Source organism: Macaca thibetana, chromosome 6, assembly GCF_024542745.1.
Source record: "Macaca thibetana thibetana isolate TM-01 chromosome 6, ASM2454274v1, whole genome shotgun sequence".
NCBI classification, from domain to species: Eukaryota; Metazoa; Chordata; class Mammalia; order Primates; family Cercopithecidae; genus Macaca; species Macaca thibetana.
The window spans coordinates 161747155-161771860 of NC_065583.1; the positions used below are offsets into that span (position 1 = coordinate 161747155).

A 24706-nucleotide genomic window follows, 5' to 3' on the forward strand; every position below is an offset into this window, starting at 1 on the left:
ACGTCGGCCCCATCCTCAAGGCTGCAAGCCCTTCAAGGTAGACTCTGCATGAGGCGTCCCAGGACCTGGGTAAGGAAGACCTGCAAGAGGGTAGCTGAAGGCATGGATGCATGTTTTGCTGTCCCCAGTACCCTCTTCCACACCTGGGGACCACGAGGCCTTCAGATGCCTTCTGTTTTCCTCCTCGGGGCCTGTTTTCTGGTTGTTGGGAGAGAATTTGTCTTCTGAGAGTTTTTCAACCTCTTTTAGAATCTTTGATGCTATTCGATCATATTTGCCTCTTTTCCATAAGTTTTGAAATCTGTTTTCCTTAATTTCTTTAAAAAAAAAAAATTCCCTGATTACTGTGAATGAGAAGAAGCCATGGCCACTGTTTGTCAGCAGCCCAGGATTGTCCCCGCCGGCAAGGCTGTGAGCCCCCCTGCTCCAGGTTCCGGGGAGAAACTTGGTCAGGGAGAAGGGATTAGGTTGGAGGCTGCCAGAGAGGAGAGGGGCTTAGTGGCCTGGTCAGGTCCCCTCCTTGCCGCTGTTTCTGTAGCACCCAGCATGGTCAGATCCCCTCCTTGCGTGCTGTTTCTGTAGAATCCCAGCATGGATCACAGCACAGCGGGCTGCTTCTGTTGGGCTCCACCGCCTGTCGGAGGGAAGTAGGTGCCATCCCAGAGCAGGCGCCCCTGTGGAACTGAGGATAGAGGTGTTTAGTGTTTAAAACATCTTCGTCCTAAAGCTTCAGAACTTCAGGCCACAGAGAAAGCAACTCGGGAGGGAAAGAAAACAAAGAGCGGCGGCATCAGAAAAGGAAGCAGCCTGAAGAATCCACTCTGTCCGGGTCTTTCTCTTGGACACACTGAACTAACCCCTCTCTGTGCACTTGCTGGGAAGCGCCATTCCCAAAGCTAGAAACCAGAATTCTGGCTCCGCCCTTTTTCTCCCCACCAGAACCTGCGCCACCACTGCAAGGTGGCAGGTCACAGACGGTTTCAGTATTTACAGTGTCCCCCATCCCAGTGGAGCCCAGGCTGTGGACACTTCTTCTTGGAAGTTGCAGCTGGCAGATAGAGGTGGAGGCACAGGGAAAGGAAACGCCTCCTAGAAGTCAGAGGTTTGGGTCTGGCACTGCCTTGCGCATCCTCAATTTCCTCAATTAGAATACCTTTTTTTTTGGTCAGGCGCAGTGGCACACACCTGTAATCCCAGCAGTTTGGGAGGCCGAGGCGGGTGAATCACCTAAGGTCAGGAGTTCAAGACCAGCCTGACCAACATGGAGAAACCCCGTCTCTACTAAAATTATAAAATTAGCCGGGCATGGTGGCATGCACCTGTAATCCCAGCTACTCGGAAGGCTGAGGCAGGAGAATTGCTTGAGCCCGGAAGGCAGAGGTTGCAGTGAGCCAAGATCGTGCCACTGCACTCCAGCCTGGCTGACAGAGCGAGACTACTTCAAAAAAAAAAAAAAAGACTTTTTTTTTCATCATTTCAGGGCCAGTTTTGCACCTTGCAGGTCAGGATGGGCTCCTCCACTCCCATTTTTACCTACCGTCCATGCATAATGGAGAGGCCTTCTGTGCCCTGGTGAGCTTGTCCTGCTCCTGTCTTGCCACTGCTTGGGCTAGCACCCCAAGGATTCCATCTTCTTGGTTGCACACCATTATTTGCAGCTGCATCTCAGTAAAGCGTGTTAGTTCTGAGTCCTTCTGTCATGTGCTAGAAAGCAACAGAATCTGAGCTTGTAAAACTCACCATCCAACAGGACTTCGTCCGGGTGGCCCTGTGTTCCAAGTTAGAAATTCCGTTCATGAGAATGACCCTGTCTCACCTTCCTGTGGCAACCTTCCCTCAAGCCATAGCTGTCACTCAGCCCTCTTGGGCGGATCCTACAGGCCATATTCCAGCGGTGGTACCATGCTGACCCTTTGTCTGGAACAAAGACGGCCTGTTTGAGGCTTTGTTAATGCTGGGCCGCCCAACCCCCACAACATGAGGTGGAGACTGCCGCCCCATTGTTCCCGGCTCCACTGGAAGAAAATGCCTCTCTTGTGCATGGGGGATGAAAAAAGAACCAAAGGTGAATTAATGGAATTCAACACTTTCCCATTTGATGCCCCTCACAGTACCCTTGGGCCTGAACGGTTCAGCAGCCTAGGGCATCTCAGAAACAGGGAGAAAGCAGGGCTTCTGCGGCCCCAAGGCCTGGATTGAACTCTTGCCCCTGCCTCTTTACCAGCCGGTGACCTGGGGCAAGTCACACAGTCCCTGTAGGCCCTGTGTCCTCCTCAACCAATAAGGCATCTATCTGGGGAGTGTATGAAGATGAAATGGAATCACATGTGGAGCGCTGTTGGCACATAGTGAGTGACGGATGAGAATGAGTTCCTTCCCTCTGCCTTCCCTCCGCACTTCTGTCTGGAAGCTTCAGGAATCCAGCATTTGCTCTTTATGTCAGCACGTGTAGCAGATTTGAGGGGTTGATTGGTTTATTTTGGGGGAATTTAGGTGAGATGAAGACAATAAAGGCTAGTCCCTAAAACTCTACCTAAGCCCTCATAAGAAGACACCAGGGCAGATGCACACGTGTCATTTAAACAACGAGCAAATGAACAGAGTGTGCTGTTATAAGCAGGTTCCAAATGTTTTTAAATTTTAATTGTAGAAAAATACACATACAGTGTACCAACCTCACCATTTTTAAAGGGACAGTGAAGTCCATTCACATTGCTGCTTGTCATCACCATCTGTCCGTAACTGGGTTGCAAAACTGAAACTCTACACCCATTAAACAGTCACTCCCCATGTCCCCTTCCCCCAGCCCCAAACAAATTCCAAGTTGACTATTAATAGTCAAGGAGAAGGAAAGGCTAAACAGAAGCTGGAGTGTGGAACTTTCTCAATAGTCTTCAGATCCTGTGAGAAAAACCAGGAAAGGATTAAAGTGGCAGAGAAAAGGAGTAAGAGTTGGACAACCCTCTGCGGGCTTGGTGCATGGCGCCCCCTGCTGTTTGAGGTATGTCATTTCTTTCCACCAACACGACATTACTAGGAATTAGTAAGTCATCTTAGATACCTGAAAGACAGTTTGCTTTCATGCAGTGTGTGCATTTGGCAATTTCATTAAACCTAGATGATAGCAGGGATGATTTAGTTTTCATATTCTTCAAAAAGCTGGTTATAAAACTATATCTGAAAAATGTTGATTTTTTTTTTACCATGAATATGCTGTAACAGTTGATGATTGCATCAACTCCTTAAATATTCAAGACAGATTTATAATAATTATTATGATTATCAACAAGCCAGATGGAAGGTATCAAATTCTACATAAACACTTTGTAATATGCTCTACCAAGCTCTGTTTCTCTCAGTAATAGATGTCATTTACTTTCATCGGTTGTAAATGTAAGTTGTGGTTTGCTACCCCTGTGTTAGCCAACTAGAATTTTTCTAGCCTGACCTTAAGTAAAAAGTCCTCCCCGTGTCCCCACTGCCTGTGATGGCAATAATCATCAACCCTCCTATGAGGTTCCCTACTTTCTCTCACTGAGCGAGATGCGGACGTGGAAGCATCCCTCTCTCCATCGTCCCCTCACCTGCTGTCTCAGGAACATATGGCTTTTCACCCTTCTGAGGACAGGTCAGTCAATCCCAAGAGCCCATTCCTTCTGGCAGTTGCTACAGGTATGCACCCCTTAAGTGCCGATCCCCAGAAATGGGAGTCATTGGCTACTTTCACACATTGCCTGCTTTCGGCAATTCACCCTGGTAAAATGGCATTGTTTTTCCTTCTAAATTGGGAATCTGAGAGTGTGTCCTGATGGAATTCCATGTCATTCCATTTGGGATGTACTGAGTCATGCAAACATTAGGAACATTCCCAGAGAGGCCCCGTCCAGCTCCTCTTCCTCCTTTTCCTCCTTTTCCTCCTCTTCCTCCTCTTCCTCCTCCTCCTCCTTCTTCCTTCTTCTCCCTCCTCCTCCTCCTCCTCCTCCTTCTTCCTTTTTTCTCCTTTAATTTTTGGAGACAGAATCTTGTCACTCAGGCTGGAGTACAGTGGCGCGATCTTGGCTCACTGCAGTCTGCAGCTTCCTGGGCTCAAGCAACCCTCCTGCCTTAGCCTCCCAGGTATCTGGGATTAAAGGCATGCACCACCACACAGGGCTACATTTTTTTTGTAGAGATAGGGTCTTGTGTTGCCCAGGCTGGTCTTGAATTCCTGGCCTCAAGCAATCCTCCCACCTTGACGTCCCGAAGTGCTGGGATTATAGGCGTCAGCCACCATGCCCAGCCCTTCTTTTTTTAATTAACCTTGTTTTTGTTTTTTTTTTTTAAGAATAACTTCTGATTTTCAGAAACATTGTGGAGATGGTGCAGAGTTGCCATAGACCCCTCACCCTCACTCACATTGCTTCACTGCAGCACGCATGTCACAGCCAAGGAGCCAGCCCTGGTGCGCGACTGTGAACCAAACACCATGATTCATTAGGATTTCACTGGTTTGTTTTCTCATGAGCTCTTTCTGTTCCAGGATCTCATCCAAGACACCACATTATGTCTAGTCATCATGCCTCCATAGCCTCCTCTAGTCTCTGAGAGTTTCTTAGACTTCCCTTGTTTTTAAGGCCTCAACAGTTTTGAGGAGTTCTGGTCGGGTATTTGGTAGAGGGCCCCTCAATGTGCGTTTGTCTGGGGTTTGTCTCGTGGTGAAGACTGGGCTTAGGGAATTGGGGAGGAAGACCACAGAGACAAAGTGCCACTGTCCTCACATCTTATCGAGGGCACAGACTGTCAACCCGACTTACCACTGTGGATGTTGACCTTGACTGCATGGCTGGGTTCATGTCTGCCGCGTTCCTCTGCTGCCAGGACGCATTTCCTGTCTCCCCACTGTGCTCTTCAGAAGGAAGTTCCCCCGAAGGAGTGGGAAGGTCTGCTCCACCCACCTTAGAGGGGAGCAGCTAATGAATTATTTAGGGTTCTGTGCAGGACGTTTGTCCCTTCTCTGCCATTTTTAAATTTCTATCCCTATGGACTCATGGATATTTATTTGCTATTTGGGGATAGAATTCAATACTACTGTACTATTTTGTTGCCCAAAGTGTTTTTGCTTTGGCCATTCGGAAGCTCCTTCCGCCTGGCTTCTGTGTCCCTTTGCCGTGTTCCCATCGTTTTATTTTGGGGCACGTCCTTCCTTCTCACACCACAGATGCTCCAAGCGAATCATCTTGCATTTTGTCTGCCTTGCTCCTAGAATGAGTCATTTCTCCAAGGAGTCCTGGTTCCTTTTATTGAAGAATAAATAGAAAAACCGAGATCTAGGCACTGGGTGGACTATTCTATTTTGAAGGCTGCGTCCTGATGAGAGAATATTGACAGTAAACTCGACAGCAGAAAACCCACCTGTGCAGCTGCTCAGAGGAACGACTCTGGTTCATTGATGGGAGATCATTAGGGTTGTGTTCTGATTTGGAAAAGTCCACGTCATTAGGCTCTGCAAATATTTGAGGAACACAGCACGTCATGGTCAACTGGGAGGCATGTTCTACGTCGAGACTACTCTGGGTGAACTCATTAAATTGACACTGTTCCTGAAATACTCTTTGTCAAGGGAACTTCTAAAGCTTCCTGTTTTTTCAAATGAACTGGTTAAATGTAATCTGATTATTATGCTAGGGCTCAGTGCTTTGCTTCGGGAAAGCTCACCTGCAGATAGGAGTTACAGCTTTTAATAAACACCATACCCACTTTTTTTTTTTTTCTTTTTTTTTTTTTGAGATGGAGTCTCGCTCTGTCGCCCAGGCTGGAGTGCAGTGGCGCGATCTTGGCTCACTGCAAGCTCTGCCTCCCAGGTTCATGCCATTCTGCCGCCTCAGCCTCCCAAGTAGCTGGGACTACAGGCATCTGCCACCACGCCCGGCTAATGTTTTGTATTTTTCGTAGAGATGGGGTTTCACCGTGTTTGCCAGGATGGTCTCGATCTCCTGACCTTGTGATCCACCCGCCTTGGCCTCCCAAAGTGCTGGGATTACAGGTGTAAGCCAATGCACCTGGCCCACCATATCCACTTCTAAGTTAAATGTATTCCTTTCTAAGTTATATGTATACCTAAGTTATATATGCAAGAAATAACCACTCATTGAAAAGCTTGCTGAAAAGTGCGGTGGCATTTTCCTACTGGAAGCATAGCAAGAGCTTCAGAGACTTCAGGGAGGAAGAAAAAGGAGACATTGATAAATGTGGCATTCCTTTCCTTTAGTTGTCTGTGATTGTTCAAAACCCCGGATCAGACTAACCGCTTCCAGTTCCGATACCCCATGAAGACCCAGTCTGGGCCATAGGTGTGTGTGGTTGAAACTGAAGACGCACCTCTGTTGGCACATGGCCTTGATAAGGGGCGTGTAGGGTGTGCTCAGCAGAGACAGAGCCAGATACAGAACAGAGTGACTGAGTGGTGCCAAGTTGGATCATACTGTGGAATTTTAGAAATGGAATATTGAGCCACCATCTCAGGAAGCTCCTAGTGGAAATCCATCAAACCTTACCTAACTCCGTGGTTGTGTTCAAGGTACCAGAACTGTGGTCACCTACACAGCTTGGCTGATACTGATGTCAGTGTGTCAGGTGATGTGGGCACACTCCCTATCGTTGTGTCCTCAAACTGGACCCCCCTGCTGCAAAGGTTAACTGAGCTTCTACAAGACAGGAAAACGCCTCTGGGTGAACATGACCTGACTAGGGATCCCAGAGCAGGGATTACCCGGCTTGTCTGCCAGTGACCCATTTCTGCCATCTTTCTCTCTGACGTGCAATTACACCCTCCTTTTTCCTTGGTTCTTGTAACTGAAGAGCCACTTTACAATGATTTTGCAAAGCCTAGAGAATTGCAACATTTGTGTGAGGCATTATCTCACATTCAGATCATTGCTGGCTGCGAAATAAATAAAGCATGCTCATGGTTCCCCTGGAAGCTTCAGGTTTTTAGCAGTATGTGGCCTAGGTCTCTCTCTAACCCTTAGATAAACACAGAATGGCTCACTTCCTGCAGGTTCTAAGGCACAGAGCCAGCCCAGACTGTAAGGCAGTCAGCCCTTAGCTCAATTCTTTACGGTTTTACTGCTATGGGATATATTGGGGGCCCAGTATAAAGCAAAGCTGGAAGCAGGGATGATCCGTGTATTTGTGGGGGTAGGACGTGGACAGGGAAATAGTGTTCCAACTCCATGCTCAGTGTTGTTTTGAATTATAATGTGAAGTTGCCACCATACCAGGGCTATGACTGTGTGCGATGTCTCACCCTTTCAGGAAAAGATGACAGGGCCACTTATCCAGGGCATTCAGGCAATAAAGTCCCTGAGCTCCAAGTTGCTAGATCTAAGGAAGTATTTTTTCCTTCACGTCAAAGATGGGGTGTGAGTACTGTCATCAAGCAGGAGGATTAAATGAGATAGTAACTCTGCCATTTTTGAAAACCAGTGGAATATACTTTGCGAGATGCAGAAAATACATAGGAGAATGGCTCTGTTGCACTTATAAAGTGAAATATATTTATAATAGATCTCCAGTGTATTTTTTTTTTTTTTTTTTTTTTTTTTTTTTTTTGAGACGGAGTCTGGCTCTGTCGCCCAGGCTGGAGTACAGTGGCCGGATCTCAGCTCACTGCAAGCTCCGCCTCCCGGGTTCACGCCATTCTCCTGCCTCAGCCTCCCGCGTAGCTGGGACTACAGGCGCCCGCCACCTCGCCCGGCTAATTTTTTTTTGTATTTTTTAGTAGAGACGGGGTTTCACTGGGTTATCCAGGATGGTCTCGATCTCCTGACCTCATGATCCGCCCGTCTCGGCCTCCCAAAGTGCTGGGATTACAGGCTTGAGCCACCGCGCCCGGCCAGTGTATTTTTTTAATATTTCAACATGACATAGTACATAGAGCTTGGCTAATTCCATGAAACAATGTAGTCAGAGCCTAAAAGAATGTTATATTCTGAAATTTCAGCGTTCTGTTCTTACACTGTTGTAATTCATTTTAGAACATAATTCAGTTTTATTTTAGAGAAGAATCACTGGCATTTTAAGAAAAGGAGATAAATATTTGATGAAACTGGCAAGTTTTTAACAGAATCTTCCACAGTGGTGATGTTGGATTTTTAAATTCAGGTTTTTAAAATTAGCACTAAGTTTTCCAAGTCAGCTCTGAAAGGATTGTAACTCACAGTAGCATGTCCCCAGCCCACCTCTTCAGCGCTGCTCACTTCCACCCTGTCCCTTTCCTGCTCTCAGAGGCACCCCCAACTCTTGATGGATTGTGACTATGATACTCTGACACCGAGCCCTGATTCCCTTCCTTTCTCAAACAGCTTTGGTTTTGCCTGGACTTAATAATTGACTCAATGATCATTTTTCTTAGCCTTCTGGGTACTAAGTTATTCCCACATTTTCCCTGCGTGGTGTAAATCTCTTTCCAAGTATTCAAGCACACCAGGTAGTTAGCATCTCTCAGAGCCTTTTTCTCCCTGCTCCAGGGAAGATCAACTGACCTGTGGGCCTACCACAGCTTTCACCTCCGCCCCAGAGCTTTCCCTGGCTTTTGTCTTGTGCTTCACCCACGCCTTGCTCTTTTCCACTCCATGACTCGCTTGCCTTGGCAGAGCAACCCTCACCAATAGCTTCTTGAAAAAGTGTGCATGGGAGGTAAAACTTTTGAGGCCTTGAATATCGAAAATATTTTTCTTTTAAACACACTTGAGTGATAGTTTGGTTTAGAGTTCTAGGGTAGAAATCATCTTCCTTCGAAACTTACTGCTCCTTGTCTTCTCGCTTTCAGTGCTGCTGAGAAGCCCGAGGCCGGAAGCCCATAGGAAGCTGTGTCCCCCAATAGTGTTCGGTGACGTGCCCTGATGGGGCTTTTCCCATGCACTGCACCACCTCCCACGATGGGCCCTTTCAGTTCTAAAACTGGTATCTTTCAGTCTCAGACGTACGCTGTCGCCTCTTTCTGGAAATCCTGTTATTTGGGTGTTGGACTTTGTTTCTTTAACTCTTCTCCTGTGCTTCATTTGCACGCCTTCAGCCTTCTGCTCTGTCTCCGTGGTAGGCTTCCCTAAACTTATCTCACTGTTAACTCGTGAATTTTCCTTTCTGCTTTTATCTTTTTTGTTCTGTGAATGTCTTTTTTTGGGGGGGTGGGGGGGATGGAGTTTCACTTTTGTTGCCCAGGCTGGAGTGCAGTGGTGCCATCTCAGCTCACCACAACCTCCGTTTCCCGGGTTCAAGCAATTCTCCTGCCTCAGCCTCCCAAGTAGCTGGGATTACAGACATGCGCCGCCATGCCCAGTTAATTTTGTATTTTTAGTGGAAACAGGGTTTCTCCATGTTGGCCAGGCTGGTGCTGAACTCTTGACATCAGATGATCCACCCGCCTCGGCCTCCCAAACTGCCGGGATTACAGCCATGAGCCACAGCGTCCGGCGTGAATGTCTTTTTTATAACATTCTCCTTCTGTTCTTGTTTTGTGGGCGCAGTGGCTTCTCCCATCTCTCTGGGGATGTCAGTGGAGGAAAGTTTTATTTTTTTTTTCCCCCTCTCTCTCCCTGTATTGTCTTTGTTTCCTCTTAAGTTGCAGTTTTTTCCATAGTTTTGGTCTCCGCACATTGGAGGCCTCTGTCAAAGCGTGCTTCTCCCTGGTTGCCTGCTCATTTTGATAAGCGGGGCTCTGGTGACTAGCTGTAGTAACTCTGCCCTCAGCCATGCCAGGCGCCCCCCACCCCACCCATTTTACCTTATCCGGAGACTAGGAGTTGATTGGAAGCTGTGAACACCAGGATGAGGTTTCTCACCTGCGAGGGCCTCACTGATGGCTGCTCCAGTGTGGCTGCTTCATTGGGAGACTCTAATTTTCAGGAACTTGACGTCTTTTCTCTTGGGCTGGTCAGATTCCTCAGAGACCATTTCCGGTCTCCTACCTGGGAAGGCCTCAACTAGTTCCCCATGTTCTGGGAGCATAGAAGAGGAAGGAAGCCCGAACATGCAAATGCCATCCTTCTCTTAATCCCCCCGTTTTCCATATACAGTTTAAGTATGCCTAATCCAAAAATGGAAAATCCAATTTTTTGATTTTTGAGCAGACATGACTCTCAACATAAATGTTTATTGGAGCATTCTGGACTTTGTATTTGGGGATTAGGGATGCGTAACCTGTAAGTATAATGCAAATATTCTAAAATCTGAAAACTTCAGAGTCCAGAACACTTTTGGTTCCAAGCATTTCAGATAAGGGTCACTCAACCTGTAGTAACTCTGCCCTGGGCCATGCCACGTACTCCTCTGTTTTACCTCATCCAGAGACTAAACTCCTGTTTCCTGTCAAATTCGGGGAGATGTAGTCACCAGCTGTGCAAGGGGAGCTGTGGATGGATTGCTTGCTAACCTGACTTCCAGCCATCCTGCTCTGGACCCCGCCTTCACCCCGTCTCCGGAAGGACCTGTGCCTCACTTCCTGATCTGCGGGGAAGGGAGGTGGGGAGAGAGCTCCACTTTCCTCACTGGGTTCAGGATTCCCTTTTCCTGCATCTATTACATCAGTTTACCACCTCCCATCTGCTTTCCAGAGTTCCAATTCTGTTGCTGTCTCATCTCTTATTCTTGTAACTAGACTTTAAAAGGTTCATAGGCTGATCCTTACTCTAAACACTAACATTTCCCTTTTCATTATGTGTACTGATTCTGTGTGGTTCTGTACACATCCAAGAACTTCCAGGTCTTTTTTTTTATTTGTTAAAGCTGTAAACATTATATGAATAAACATGTCCAGGCGGAACTGGCCGAGCTGTGTGGCAATCTCCTTAAGCCTTGCCCCAAAGCACATTGGTTCTGAACGGGCCTGCTCACCCATTCAGAAATCAACGACCCACTCTTGGAGGAGCCACATCTGCTCTGCCATGGGAGTCCCCTGGGTACAGCCATGGCTAATGGACCAGGGCCTCTGTGGTCAGGAGACAGCCAAGCAGGCAGGTGGCAGATCTGGGACCAGCATGCCCGCCACCCAGTCGGGCCAGTTGTCCCCCTTTCGTAACTCTCCAAGGATTGTGCCACACCTGACCTGTTCATTTCACTCGCTTCCACCTTTTTCCTCACAACCCTGTTCGATGTCTTTCTCCCCCAGCTCTGTTTCGTGATGTTTTGGACACCCAACGTGTCCGAGAAAATCTTGATAGACATCATTGGAGTGGATTTTGCCTTTGCAGAGCTCTGTGTTGTTCCTTTGCGGATCTTCTCCTTCTTCCCAGTTCCAGGTAAAGAAAAACAGAATGAAAGAAACATTCTTGTTTATCCTCATGCCTAATTAAATCATTCTTTGGAAATGTTTGCAATCATGTCACCAACACAAGTGTAAAATTTCATTGTGGCTTAGAAAGATGCAAAAACATTAGCCAGTAAGGTGAAAGTTCAAGAAATGAATCAATAGGTATAACTTGTTTTTATATATTTTTTATTTATATATTTATATATAATTATATTTATATTTATATTTATATATTTTTTTATATATATATATATATTTTTTTTTTTTTGGAGACAGAGTCTCTGTCTGGAATGCAAACTGGAATGCAGTAGCACAATCTCGGCTCACTGCGACCTCTGCCTCCCGGGTTCAAGCACTTCTCCTGTTCAGCCTCCCAAGTAGCTGGGACTACAGGTGCCTACCACCACACCCAGCTAATATTTGTATTTTTAGTAGAGATGGGGTTTCACCATGTTGTCCAGGCTTGTCTCGAACTCCTGGCCTCAAGTGCTCCTCTTTGGCGTCCCAAAGTGCTGGGATTACAGGCGTGAGCCACTGCACCTGGCCGTATAACTTGTTTTTAAAAGTGCAGTGATTGCAAAAACAGTAAAAAGAAAGTAGACCCAAAAGGATAGCATGTGGAGTTTTGGAGACAATAAAACTGCCCTCTGTCTTGATTGTGGTGGTGGTTACACAAATGTGTTCATGTATTAAAATTCTCAGAACTGTGCACCAAAAAGCCAGTTTTACAATACGTTAATTTAAAAAGTGAAATGAAAAAAAGAAAAATAGAGTGAGCTTATTGCTAAAGCCTGGAGATATACAAAGACAGAGAAGGACTGCTGGAGAAAGGAAGATTCCAGGGCAACCTGAGGCCAGATGATGGATGGTCAGAAAGGAAACTGCTCATGGCTGAGACAAAAGCCAGTTGGAAAGTTATTACACCAAGCCGATATAGTGGTGTGAGGTGTACCAGACAAGAATGAGGTCGTTCTAGATTAAATGAGAAGAGCAGGTTGCAGAATGGTTGATTAGTATGCAACCATTTCCATAGCAAATATGTAGCACATGTATGTCTGTATTGTCATATGGATGTGCTAAGTGCTTGCATAGCTACATTCTTTTTCTGTAAGTAACTCACCAGGCTGCTAACAGTAGTTGCCTGTGGGAAGCAGGACAAGGGCCTGGGAAGTCACCACTGGGAAGAAGACCTTTGTACTCTATTCCCTTTTGTACCTTTTAAATTCTGTACCAGGTGTGTCACCTAGTCAAAAATCAGTTTCCCCAAAAGATCCACTTAAATCATTAAACTGGGAAGCCAGAATCTACAAAGCCACATGTTAAGAAAGGAGCCATGGGCCGGGCACAGTGGCTCACGCCTATAATTCCAGCACTTTGGGAATCCGAGGCAGGTGGATCATCTGAGGTCAGGAGTTCGAGACCAGCCTGACCAACATGGTGAAACCCCATCTCCGCTAAATACAAAAAATTAGCTGGGCATGGTGGCACGTGCCTGTAATCCCAGCTACTCAGGAGGCTGAGGCAGGAGAATCGCTTGAACCCAGGAGGCGGAGGTTGCAGTGAGCTGAGATTGTGCCACTGCACTCCAGCCTATGCAATAAGAGTGAAACTCCGTCTCAAAAAGAAAGAAAAAAAGAGAAAAAGAAAGGAGCCACGGAGCCCAGGTAGGCCAGGGCTGATGGAGCAGCCCTTGTTCCAAGGCCTTGCGGCATCACTTTCTGGGCTGTGGCAGAAATGGAGAAGTGGCTGGAAGATCATAGCACCGGGATGGCGTCTGGACTTGGGTAGCCACAGGGTGAACCAAGCTGGGGAAGGTGTCACCATCCAGAAGGAGCTGCACTCGCAGATTGAGACACATGCAGCTAATTTCCTATGGTAGTGACCAGAGGAGGGGCCTGGAGCACCCCAGCTGGGAGCAGGCTATAGCTGGGTATGCGATTCACCTTCAATCTCCATTTGACTCCACTTTCTTGTCTGTAAGATGAAGGGATTCCAGACAGCTGCCAGGCCCTGCCACTCTTTGCAATTTGTTGGATTTGGGCTACCCAGTTTAGCATATGCCTGGGACCGACTCTCTCCTTTGGTCAAAAACCTCAGTGGGTCTGTCTGCCTAAGAGAAGAAAATTAGCCTTGTTAGTATTAATATAAGGCTTCCAGCCAGAGGAAGGCAGGACATATAATGTTAGACCAAGAAGACGGCAGAGGCTTCCTTCCAAACCAGCAATCCTGGAAAGGAATTTTTATCCCAGGAATGAGCACTTCCTCCTCCAAGGGCCTTTGCCTGGTGCTGTCCACAGGGAGGTGACGGGCCCCCGTCTTCAAGGAGCAGGCCCTGCCCTGCGCTTCCTCAAGCCTTTCCAGTTTCAGATGGAATCTAGATGCTCAGGGACCTTCCTACTGACAAGGGCAAGCTCCGTGCTCTCCACAGTTCCCCGCTGTCCACCCACGGCCCTCCTGCAGCTCAAGAGATCCAGTGAGGAGGCAGGCACGGGGAGGCCACGCAGCCTGTGGTGCAATGGCAGCGCACCGAGGGCCACAGCATTAGGAGAGGGAGAAAGGGAAGTGACCTCGGTGGAAGTGGTCAGGACCAGCTCAGGGAGGGAACAAAGGGAAGTGGGGACGTGCAGCTTCCTCCTCCTCCCCCACTGCTCTGGTCTCCGTACCTCTGACCACAGGCAGGGAAGATGACTTCTGGCGCCAGCTTTTCTGCTCACCCAGCGTCACACCAGAGTGCTGTCATATTGCCACTCTTCTCTGAGTGTTCCCTTCTAGAGGTGGATGATCGAGGGTGAGGCTGGGCAAGTGTGGGGACAGGACTGGACAGGAGCAGCTAGGCTGCCTGGAAGATGTGGTCCCAGTGGAGCAAGGAGCCTGCCGGTCCCCAGCCGTTTAGACCCAAAGGGCTGTGAGGAGGTGGGGACCCGAGGCGGGCCTAGGCTCAGGAGCAGGGATGGGGAGCCCTGGCACGAAGACGGGGTGGCCAGAGGCTCAGCAGCAAGACCAGGGTCCCAGGCAGCCTCTGGCTCTTGGACGTGCTGCCCTGGTCCAGAGGATGGGGAGGGGACGCGGGCACGCCTGACAAGTCCTTTGCTCCTCCCCACAGTCACAGTGAGGGCGCATCTCACTGGGTGGCTCATGACGCTGAAGAAAACCTTCGTCCTGGCCCCCAGCTCTGTGCTGCGGATCATCGTCCTCATCGCCAGCCTCGTGGTCCTGCCCTACCTGGGGTATGTCGTCAGGGAGTTTGGGGCTGTGGGTCCTTCTGCCCCTTCAATACTGTGTCCAGAGGTTTAAGATCTACATTTCCACGGGAAATCCCTAGGCATGTCTAGAATCGGAAATTCAGAATGATGTTTTGTGTGTCTGCCCAGGCACCAGGTGGAGGCTCTTGGGATCCATTCTAGAAAAGGGCTTTTGGGGTCAGGCCCAGACACGAGTAAGAGCCACTGAGCTCCTGTTGGGGTGTGGCTGGCCCTGCACGGGCTCGAGCGTATGCTGGACGTGAAAACCAGAAGAGGAGGATATGGTCCCCGCGCTCAGGGAGCTCCCAGTGTCCTGGGAGGGTAGGAAGGGCTGTGGGGTCCGTGTGCTGCGGGAGGGAGGCGGCCCAACCCTGAGTTCCCAGTTCCCCTCACACATTAGGTTATTAGCTGCGCCCTTACGAAGCCAACAGATGGAGAACACCGCTGGTCTCAGCCATCTCGAGGCTACACTTACTTTCCTGGGTTTTGGTATGGACGGTTGTGCCTTGACTTGGCCTTAACAGACAAATCGCCTTTGTGTTCTCATCTGCAGGGTGCACGGTGCAACCCTGGGTGTGGGCTCCCTCCTGGCGGGCTTTGTGGGAGAATCCACCATGGTCGCCATCGCCGCGTGCTATGTCTACCGGAAGCAGGTGAGACAGCCACGCCGGGAGCCTCCTCCCGGGTGCATCCTGCTGGGTGCAGGAGAACCTGAGCAGCCGCTGACCAGAATTGGATGGTGGCACTCATCAGTGGGGGATCCTTGGTGACCTTGCCCAGTCTCGTGGCTTAGGGTGGCTGGAAGCCTAATGGGAGTGGGGTAAGAGAAAAGGGGAAAAGCTGAAGGCAGCAAGTAGAGACAGTCTCTTTGAAGAGTTTTGCTCCAAAGGAGAGAGAGGTGTGGACATGGATTTCAGAAAGCCAGCGAAGATGGGGCAAAGTTCAGCCTATGGCTTGCTTCGGGGGAATGACCCACAGACAGGCGATGCTGCCGATGGGAGAGGGACAGTGATACAAATGTGTCTGTGCACACGGGGACCAGGCAGCCCAAGACAGGAGCTCGGGCGGCCTCTCTGGTCACGGGTGGAGCAGAGATGCAGTCCAAGAGGTTGCGCAAGGGCCTTTCTGATCGCTTTTGTTTTCTCAGTGAAGTAGGAAGCCAGATCATCGTCTGAGAAAAGGGAGGTGTTGGAGGGTGGAAGAACGAGGACACATGGGTGGGGAAGCAGTTGGTCAGGAGAATGGCAGAGTGAACAGGCCGGGACAGCAGGGTGACGGCCAGGCCACTCAGAGGGCCTGCTCACGGTGCGTGACGCACATCTCAGGACACTGGCTGTCCCCTGCTGTTGGGTTTCCCCAGCCATGGCAGCTGGGTGGTGTGGGCTGAGATGGGAGAGATCTGAACCTCAGCACAGGTGGGGCTTTGCCTGGCAAATATGATAGAAGAAAAGCAGGATAGGGAAATGATGGTCATTACTGAGCATGTCATGTAAGCTGAGGAAAGAGCAGAGGGAGGACATCAAGAAGGTGGCCACAGTGAAGGGCTGGTGGGATCCGTGGATGGGGGACCAGCAGGGTTGGCAGACAGAGGACAGTGTCTTTGCCTTGGCCTGTTGGTGGTGCCCAACATGTCGATAATGGCAAGGTCTGCAGTGACCCAGGAGTGGTTGAGGTGAGCTGGGGCTGTGAACCTGATCCCTGAGAGGCCATTTATTGTAAGAACAGGCAACATGGCAGGGAAATGACCAGGAATTAGGACAGGCAGTAAGTGGGAGAGAATGACAGCAAGCCTGGAGCTGTCCCAGAGGTGACTGACGGAGGCTGTACAAGGTGCAATATTCTGATAACGTGAGGTTCCAAGCTTGAGGCTTTAGGGAGGAGGAAGGAAAAGAAGTCTGCAGGTGACTGTGAGGAGTCGGGGAGAGCACAGCCCTCATTGGAAAGGGCAGCAGGGGGTGGGTTGTCTGCGGCGGGGCAGTGGGACACAGTGTCCTCCGAAGTGCCTGCCTAGCTCAGTGGCAGGCGCACAGACACGAAACTGCAAGGAACACGCTGAACTAAGATGCAGAAGAGGTGAGGCCACCTCAACCATAAGAAGGTTTAAGCCTACAGCGGGGGGTCCCCCCAAGACCCTGGTGGTGTCTCCCTGCTCGTGGTTCTGCTGTGCAGTGTCCCTGTCCACAGCCCCACACTGATGAGTCTTCTTTGGTCTAGAAAAAGAAGATGGAGAACGAGTCGGCCACGGAGGGGGAAGACTCCGCCATGACGGACATGCCTCCGACAGAGGAGGTGACAGACATCGTGGAAATGAGAGAGGAGAATGAATAAGGCACGGGACGCCATGGGCACTGCAGGGACAGTCAGGATGACACTTCGGCATCATCTCTTCCCTCTCCCATCGTATTTTGTTCCCTTTTTTGTTTGTTTTGTTTTGGTGATGAAAGAGGCCTTGATTTAAAGGTTTCGTGTCAATTCTCTAGCATACTGAGTATGCTCACACTGACGGGGGGACCTGGTGAATGGTCTTCACTGTTGCTATGTAAAAACAAGCGCAACTGACTTCATGCCCTGCCTCACGAAAACCCAGAAGACACAGCTGCCTCACGCTCGACGGTGTGTCCTCCTCCCCTGGACAATCTCCTCTTGGAACCAAAGGACTGCAGCTGTGCCGTCGCCTCTCGGGCACCCCGCACAGCAGGCCACAGACTCTCCTGTGCCCCTTCATCGCTCTTAAGAATCAACAGGTTAAAACTCGGCTTCCTTTGATTTGCTTCCCAGTCACATGGCCGTACAAAGAGATGGAGCCCCGGTGGCCTCTTAAATTTCCCTTCCGCCATGGAGTTCAAACCCATCTACTCCACACATGCAGGAGGCGGGCGGCAGGCTGCAGCCCGGAGTCCCCGTTCACACTGAGGAACAGGGAGACCTGTGACCACAGCGGGCTGACAGACGGACATAATCTCCCGTAGAAAGGTTGGAAATGCCCCGGGGACAGCAAACTGACACGGTTGAATGATAGCATATCACTCTGTGTTCTCCTAGATCCGAGCGAGCTGTCAGTTCTCACCCCCACCATGTATATACATGAGCTAACTCTTTTAAGTTGTCACAAAAGCGCATCTCCAGTTTCCAGCCCCTGCCGCATGACTTTTCCTGAAGGCTTGCTTTTCCCTCGCCTTTCCTGAAGGTTGCACTAGAGCGAGTCACATGGAGCGTTCTAACTTTGCATTTTAGTTTTTCCAGTGAACTGAAGCTTTAAGTCTCATCCAGCATTCTAATTCCAGGTTGCTGTAGGGTAACTTTTGAAGTAGATGTATTACCTGGTTCTGCCATCCTTAAGTCGTAACTCTGCGGTACAGGTAATTCAGAATGTACTACGGTACTTCCCTCCCACACCATACGATAAAGCAAGACATTTTATGATGATACCAGAGTCACTATGTGGTCCTCCCCGAAATAACACATTCGAAATCCATGCAGCGCAGTATATTTTTCTAAGTTTTGGAAAGCAGGTTTTTTCCTTTAAAAAATTATAGACACAGTTCACTAAATTGTTGATTTAGTCAAAATTCCTAGACTGAAAGAACCTAAACAAAAAAATATTTTAAAGATATAAATATATGCTGTATATGTTATGTAATTTATTTTAGGCTATAATACATTTCCTATTTTCGCATTTTCAATAAAATGTCTCTAATACAATACGGTGATTGCTTGTGTGCTCAACATACCTGCAGTTGAAACGTATTGTATCAATGAACATTGTACCTTATTTGCAGCAGTTTTATAAAGTCCATCATTTGCATTTGAATGTAAGGCTCAGTAAATGACAGAACTATTTTTCATTATGGGTAACTGGGGAATAAACGGGTCACTGGAATAGGAATAGAAGTGTAAGCTGGAAGGGCAAAAATGAGAAAGAAAAAGGTAGGCCCTTTGTGTCTACCATTTTCAGTGCTGTGTGATCATACTGTTCCTCATAGCGAAAAAGAATGCAAGGGCATGAAGTTAGCCGTGGGCATGCCAGGGTTGCATTCACATTCCTGGGTACCCAGTGCCAACGGGGTGTGCCCACATGGGGACATGTCCTTGGTGTGCTTCCTCAGAGTGGCTTTTCCTCCATTAATATATATATGAGTGCTGAAAACTTAAGTTGCATAGCTGCTTTGCAGTGGTTTCAGAGGCAGATCTGAGAAGATAAAACTCAATGTATCAGCTTTTTTTAAAGGACATTACTAGAAAATTAAACAGCAGTATTTTTTAACATGTGTGTCTCTTTCATGATTCTGGGGTTGGAGCTTAAAGATCCAAATTGAGAAAGCAGGCCAGGCACAGTGGCTCATGCCTGTAATCCCAGCACTTTGGAAGGCCGGGGGCGGGGGGGAGGTGGATCACTTAAGGTCAGGAGTTCGAGACCAGCCTGGCCAACATGGCAAAACAACGTCTCTACTAAAAATATAAAAATTAGCTGGGCACAGTGGCATATGCCTGTAATCCCAGCTATTCAGGAGGCTGAGACAGGAGAATCGCTTGATCCCGGGAGGCAGAGGTTGCAGTGAGCTGAGATAGCGCCATTGCACTCTAGCCTGGGTGACAAGAGCAAAACTTCGTCCCCCCCCCCAAAAAAAAGAAAGCGAATCCTTTCCCTCTAAATCCAGGAAGGATCAGCAAGGGCCTCCTCATTATGATATAAGGAAATAAGGAAATATAACTCCAGAGATCCCTTCAGGGATCAAGATCAGTGGGCCATAATATTTGGTTAGAGTTTCTGAGAACACAGGAAGCAGTGCCACACTCAGGCCACCACAATGGAGCTGATTTGGCAGGACTTGTCCAAACCGTTCACCTTAAAGCACGTGATCCTTCTTCATACATTTTCTTCACTTGGGCTGCTTAAGTCACAGCCTAACAACTTCTGAGGCAAAAACTGAGAATTGGCATATTCTCCTGCGTTTGTTCTAACCGAGTCCCGTCATCCAGCTAGACATGAGAGGAGATCAAACCAGGGAGAGTGACCTTTCTTCTTCCCACTTTTCAGAGTCATTAGGGGCAACCTTTTGACTTTTGTGACCAAAGAAACATTCCCCCAAAACATTTTTCATTGCAGGGTGTTCAGCTGACAGCTGCATTTAGAAGGGTACCATGCCTGTGAGATTCTCATGTCGAAGACCATGGAAAGACCAGGTGTGACTTTCTCCAAAATTGAGTGACTGCTTGTGGACGAATACAATCTGAAAATACAAGGCCATGAAGTAGTTTTTCATTTAGATGCTGAGAAACAGGTTTGGGCAGTTCAAAGCACAGAACATAGAGAGTGAGGGTTTTCTCTGAGCAAGCCAAGGCTAGAGCTCCTCCTCTGCTGGCCTATTTGAGGGAAACGAGGTCATCCTAAATGTGCAGTTGTCATTTGTTCTGTAGTGACTTACAGGGATCTCAGTGGCAAAGGGCGTCAGTGAGACACTCAACAATTGAGCAAAAAGAACTAGACGAGGCTTGCACTCGGAAAGTCATGGTAGGATTGGACCTGCCAGCCACATGGCTCACGGAGTATTGATGAATTTGCACATTGGCAGGAAACCCTCCCATTTGAGATTCTTCAAATGGGGTGCAGAAGGCCACTTGTTTGCATTTCTGGATAAAAACCAGTCATCCCCCATGACTGCCTGCATCGGGTTTGTCTTGTGCCAAAGTTACTCTTCCCTTGTTTTCACTTTGCCTTGATTTTTAGCATTAGCCAGTAGTTTGGCTTGGAAATGTCCTGGATAGCCGATTCCCTAAGAAACTGAAACATTTAATATTGGCTTAGGATGTATCAGAGGGGGCCAAATAAAGCTGCTTTACAATAGTAAAATCACTTTATACTTCACTCCCTCAGTCTTCCCAATAAAGAACCTTGGGAGGTACAAGGGGTGGGGGGCCCCGGATGGGGAGGCCTGGGAGCTCCCAGGGTAATGACAGAGCTGGGCCGAGTTCTCCAGACACCAGGGTGCATCGCAGCGGGGCCAGCTCAGGAGTGCTCACTCCCAGCCCTCTGGATCTCTCTCCTGGTTGGAATACTCATTACATATCATAACTCTCAGAAAATTTATTCACTTAAATCTTCAGAAGAAGAAGTGTGAAATGTTAGCAGCTCCCTGCTCTCACTTGTTCCCCATTTGGGGATCTTCTGGAGGGAAGGGGCAGGGGGAGAGTTTTCCGTGCCCTTGCTTTCTAGAAACATCGATTTCCAGACTCAGTAGCTGACTGGTTTTTTTCCCCTTCAAATTGAAGTGGGAGAGTGTGTTTTGCAAAATAGCAAGTATTTATACTGTTGTAATTACACTTCCTTGAGAAATATTTTCTTGTATTTAAAAATCTTTCTACTTCAGTAACTCTCTCAGCAGAACAGTGCCCAGGACAGCATGTGCCGGTTAGTACCAGCTTTGCAGGTGAGCTGACTTCTAAACTTAGGATGACGTCTTCATCAATCAGACCATTGCACGTCCAGGAAAAGGGGTCCTTTATCTTCTAAGTTCTGCTCCCCATCTTTCTTTTGGAACCAAAGTTGCAGTGGAGTGTGAGGAAGGGCTTTGAAAGATGTGGAGTGCTGAGATGTCTGCATTGCATATTCAGCCAGTTCAAAGCCAGCAGCTCCTGCCTGCATTCTGTAGACAGCGCCCTCACACACAGCCCTCTGACGGCTCTCACATAAAGCACTGGAACCGTAGGAAAGCATGTTTTTGAGCAACGTGTTTGGTAACCATTCGGGATACTCCTCTGTGTGGTTATTTTGAATCTCTATTTCTGTCATTGAAGCAGCAAAAAACATCATGTGACTCATCCACTGATCTAACCACACTTAAAACAGGATGTAGAGAAAAATCTGAAAAGAAACGTAAAAGGGCCTGTTGCCTGCCCTTTTAAAGGCACAATGTCTAAAATCATGCAAATGTTCAAAATGAGAGAAATTGCATTGTGCAATCAACCCAAACTGCACTCAGAAGTCAGAGAAGTCACAAATACATAGTATACTATCTGATCTCAAAAGGGAAAAAGGAGATTGGCGAGACCGAAAGTTTAGACTTTATTTTCTTCTCGAGGGGACATTCAATCTATTAACTTGCAACTTTCCGCTAGGAAGAGCATCAAAGGTGGGCCTCCTAAATCATTTTTGAAAAATCTTTGTCAAGTCCAAGTGGTTCCAGGAGAATTTATAGCCAGTATCTCTTAAAATATTTCATTTTAGTGATAATGGTTTTCTCAGCTTCATTTGCAAACAACCAGGATCTCTAAAAGACTGCATAAGATATATGCACTTTTATAGATGGCTGTCAGCTACACACCGATTCAGCAAATGTTTTTTATGTAGTACCTGTTTTAAGTTAGGCTATGTAACTTAAAGTGCACTTCACTAACAAGACTTGACATCAGCATCTACAATATGTATATGTAAACAAAAGCACACAAGAACTAGGCACCCTTCCTCTCTCCAAGAGTTTAAGTGGTGGTTTCCTTAGGTTAAAGAAGGGGACAGACCAGCTAAAAATGGTTGTACCACTCACTGTACAACCTCATGGAAATTCTTACTGTAAGATTTAGAGGCAACGTTCCCTAGCTATGAGCCAGGGCAAGAAACGGCACCTTTGGCGTTGGGGAACATTTGGGGAACATAACAACTAGGTAGATGCTGGTTCCCTGAAGTGTGGGGCCATAAACATGCGGGGACCCATGGTTTGAATAATCCAGCCTCTGAAAGCTAAGTTCAAACCACCCTTGCATAACAAAGGAGTACAGGGTACACATCACCACCAATCACCCAGCACCCTACAGCGTTGGTCATGTCACTATGCGGCAGGCCCCTTACCCCAGGGCTGCCACATCCACAAGCCTTGCAGTGGCAAATACACCGCTCCTTGGATGCAATGAGATATTTTGGTTGCTTAACGATGTACTGATCAGGGAACTGTCTGAAGCTAGTAGGACCAAGGAGTTAATCGAAGGGCTTCGGGAAAGTGGACAAGAGCCATGCACGCGATTCTGTTCCATGCCAACACTCATTCATTTAAGGAATGTATTCAAGCTGGAGGCTTCCATATCATTCACGCTTCTTGGCCTCACCTCGCTCATCTGTCCAATGGGAGGCTTAAGCCATTATTGCTAAGGTCCCTTCCTGGTCTAACACTCTGTGTATGATCTAGGATTTGGAACGTGGTATGAGATCCTACAATGGAAGAATAAAATTACCTCATTCTTCATTTCAGATCTGAATGTTAGCAGTCATCTAGATTTTTTTTTTTTTTAAACAAAATTAAGTGTGCTTAGAGTCATTCCTCTACATGGGCTGTGGCTGTCAGCTCATAGGTTTGTCAGTTTCACATCAAAACTGTGGGTATAAACTGTTGAAACCAATCACATTAAAATATTTAGCTGAGCACAGTGGTGTGCATCTGTAGTCCCAGCTACTCGGGAGGCTGAGGCAGGAGGATCGCTTAAGCACAGGAGTTGGAATTCAGCCTAAGCAACAGAGCAAAACCCCGTCTCTAAAATACAAATAAAATATTTGTGTAATTTTTGATTAAAATTGACTACAGCGGTCAGTATAAAATATATGTCGCTTTTAAGGAAGTGCTGTTTATGTATCTAACAGATGGAAGTTTTTGCATTGGTAAGAGCATTTATATATGCTTTGTTTCAGGGTTTATCGATTTGTATTCATATATTGTCAAATAGGTTTCATACTCTAATTTTACTTTAAGTAAAGCTTAAACACTTGGCATACAATTGAGATTGCTTTTAGTTTCTTGATTTTTTATTCTAACCATGCATCTGTTTACTTACTGCACTTACGTGGTTTCCTAATCCTGATTAGTTTCCCTTTTAATCAAATTTACCTGAGATATTAACATTTTGCCCTTTGCCTTGGTTGCTAAAACCTCTAACCACTGGGAAATTTCTCTAAACTCCCTGTCTTACTTAAATATAACCTATTTCTTCAGATTTTATTCTGCATTAAAATTACTTTTACTTCCCCTAACTTCAGTAATATTGAAAATGCTTCTCTGAACCCTCTCCAACTTCTCTATACACCTTCTCAAATGGGAATGCCAAAATGAGGCAAATGTTTAGTGAGCCTGAGAAGGGCAGAGCCCGACAATCCTCCTGCTCACATCTAAGAGATTCTTACTCTTCTTAGTCTTTATGGGAAAAGCATTACTCTTCTATCATTTTTTTTTTTTTTTTTTTTTTTTTTTGAGACGGAGTCTTGCTTTGTCGCCAGGCTGGAGTGCAAGGGCGTGATCTTGGTTCATTGCAACCTCTGCCTCCCGGGTTCAAGCAATTCTCCTCCCTCAGCCTCCCAAGTAGCTGGGACTACATGCATGCGTCACTACATCTGGCCAATTTTTGTATTTTTAGTAGAGACGGGGTTTCACCATGTTGGCCAGGATGGTCTCGATCTCCTAACCTCGTGATCCACCAACCTCTGCCTCCTATAGTGCTGGGATTACAGGCGTGAGCCTCCGTGCCCGCCCAGCATCACTTTTCTTAAAGCATCACATTTTAACCTCAAAGAAAGATGGCTCTACCTCTTTTTAGCTCCTCATAAGTCATTGTAGAAAGTGTTTCATTACATACCTGTAGTCAGATTCTAGGCATCCTACAGACTCATTTGGGATTGCCTATATCCTTCCTTACTGCTCCTTTTGTTAAAATCCCAGAGCTCAGTCCTACCTCCACTGTGCTTCTCTCTTACTGCCTCAAACACCAACCATGTTTTTGAAGGCTTCAGAGCTGTGCTCCTGGCCCCAGTGCATGGGCTATGCCATGTCCTCAGGCCTAGCTATCGGGTCAGGTGTGTTCAGTTCCTGGTTGCCTTAAAGACAGTGCAGAGCTGCGCTGGCCCCAACATCACTGACTGTCCCTGTGGGGAGTGGTACTGTTAATACCACAAGGGGCAAATCTACACCCCAACCCATGCTTTCCCCTGACATCTCCATCAAGAGGAGGCACATTTACCTCCCACCTGGAAACCTCCTCCACGACCCCCCACCGCCAGTGGAGTCCCACCAAGCCCTGCCCCCTGGTATCTCTGCCTTCCATACCTTCCTCTTTATCCTCTGTAGTCTCACTTGCTTAGCTCAAGAGAAAAATCATGGAGAATTTCTCAAAAATCGTGGAGAAAACTATGCCTTCTTCTCAG

The 24706-nt window shown here is 47.6% G+C and overlaps 1 protein-coding gene across 1 annotated transcript in view; it reads left to right on the top strand.

The window, feature by feature from the left end:
* Positions 1–18231, top strand: part of ANKH (ANKH inorganic pyrophosphate transport regulator) — a 161443-nt gene extending 143212 nt beyond the window's left edge. Inside the window, 4 exon segments of the mRNA XM_050794700.1 lie at positions 11147–11276; positions 14391–14514; positions 15083–15182; positions 16744–18231. Coding sequence (XP_050650657.1) covers positions 11147–11276; positions 14391–14514; positions 15083–15182; positions 16744–16857 — 468 coding nt within the window. The 3' untranslated portion in view covers positions 16858–18231.
* The last annotated feature ends 6475 nt before the right edge of the window (positions 18232–24706 follow it).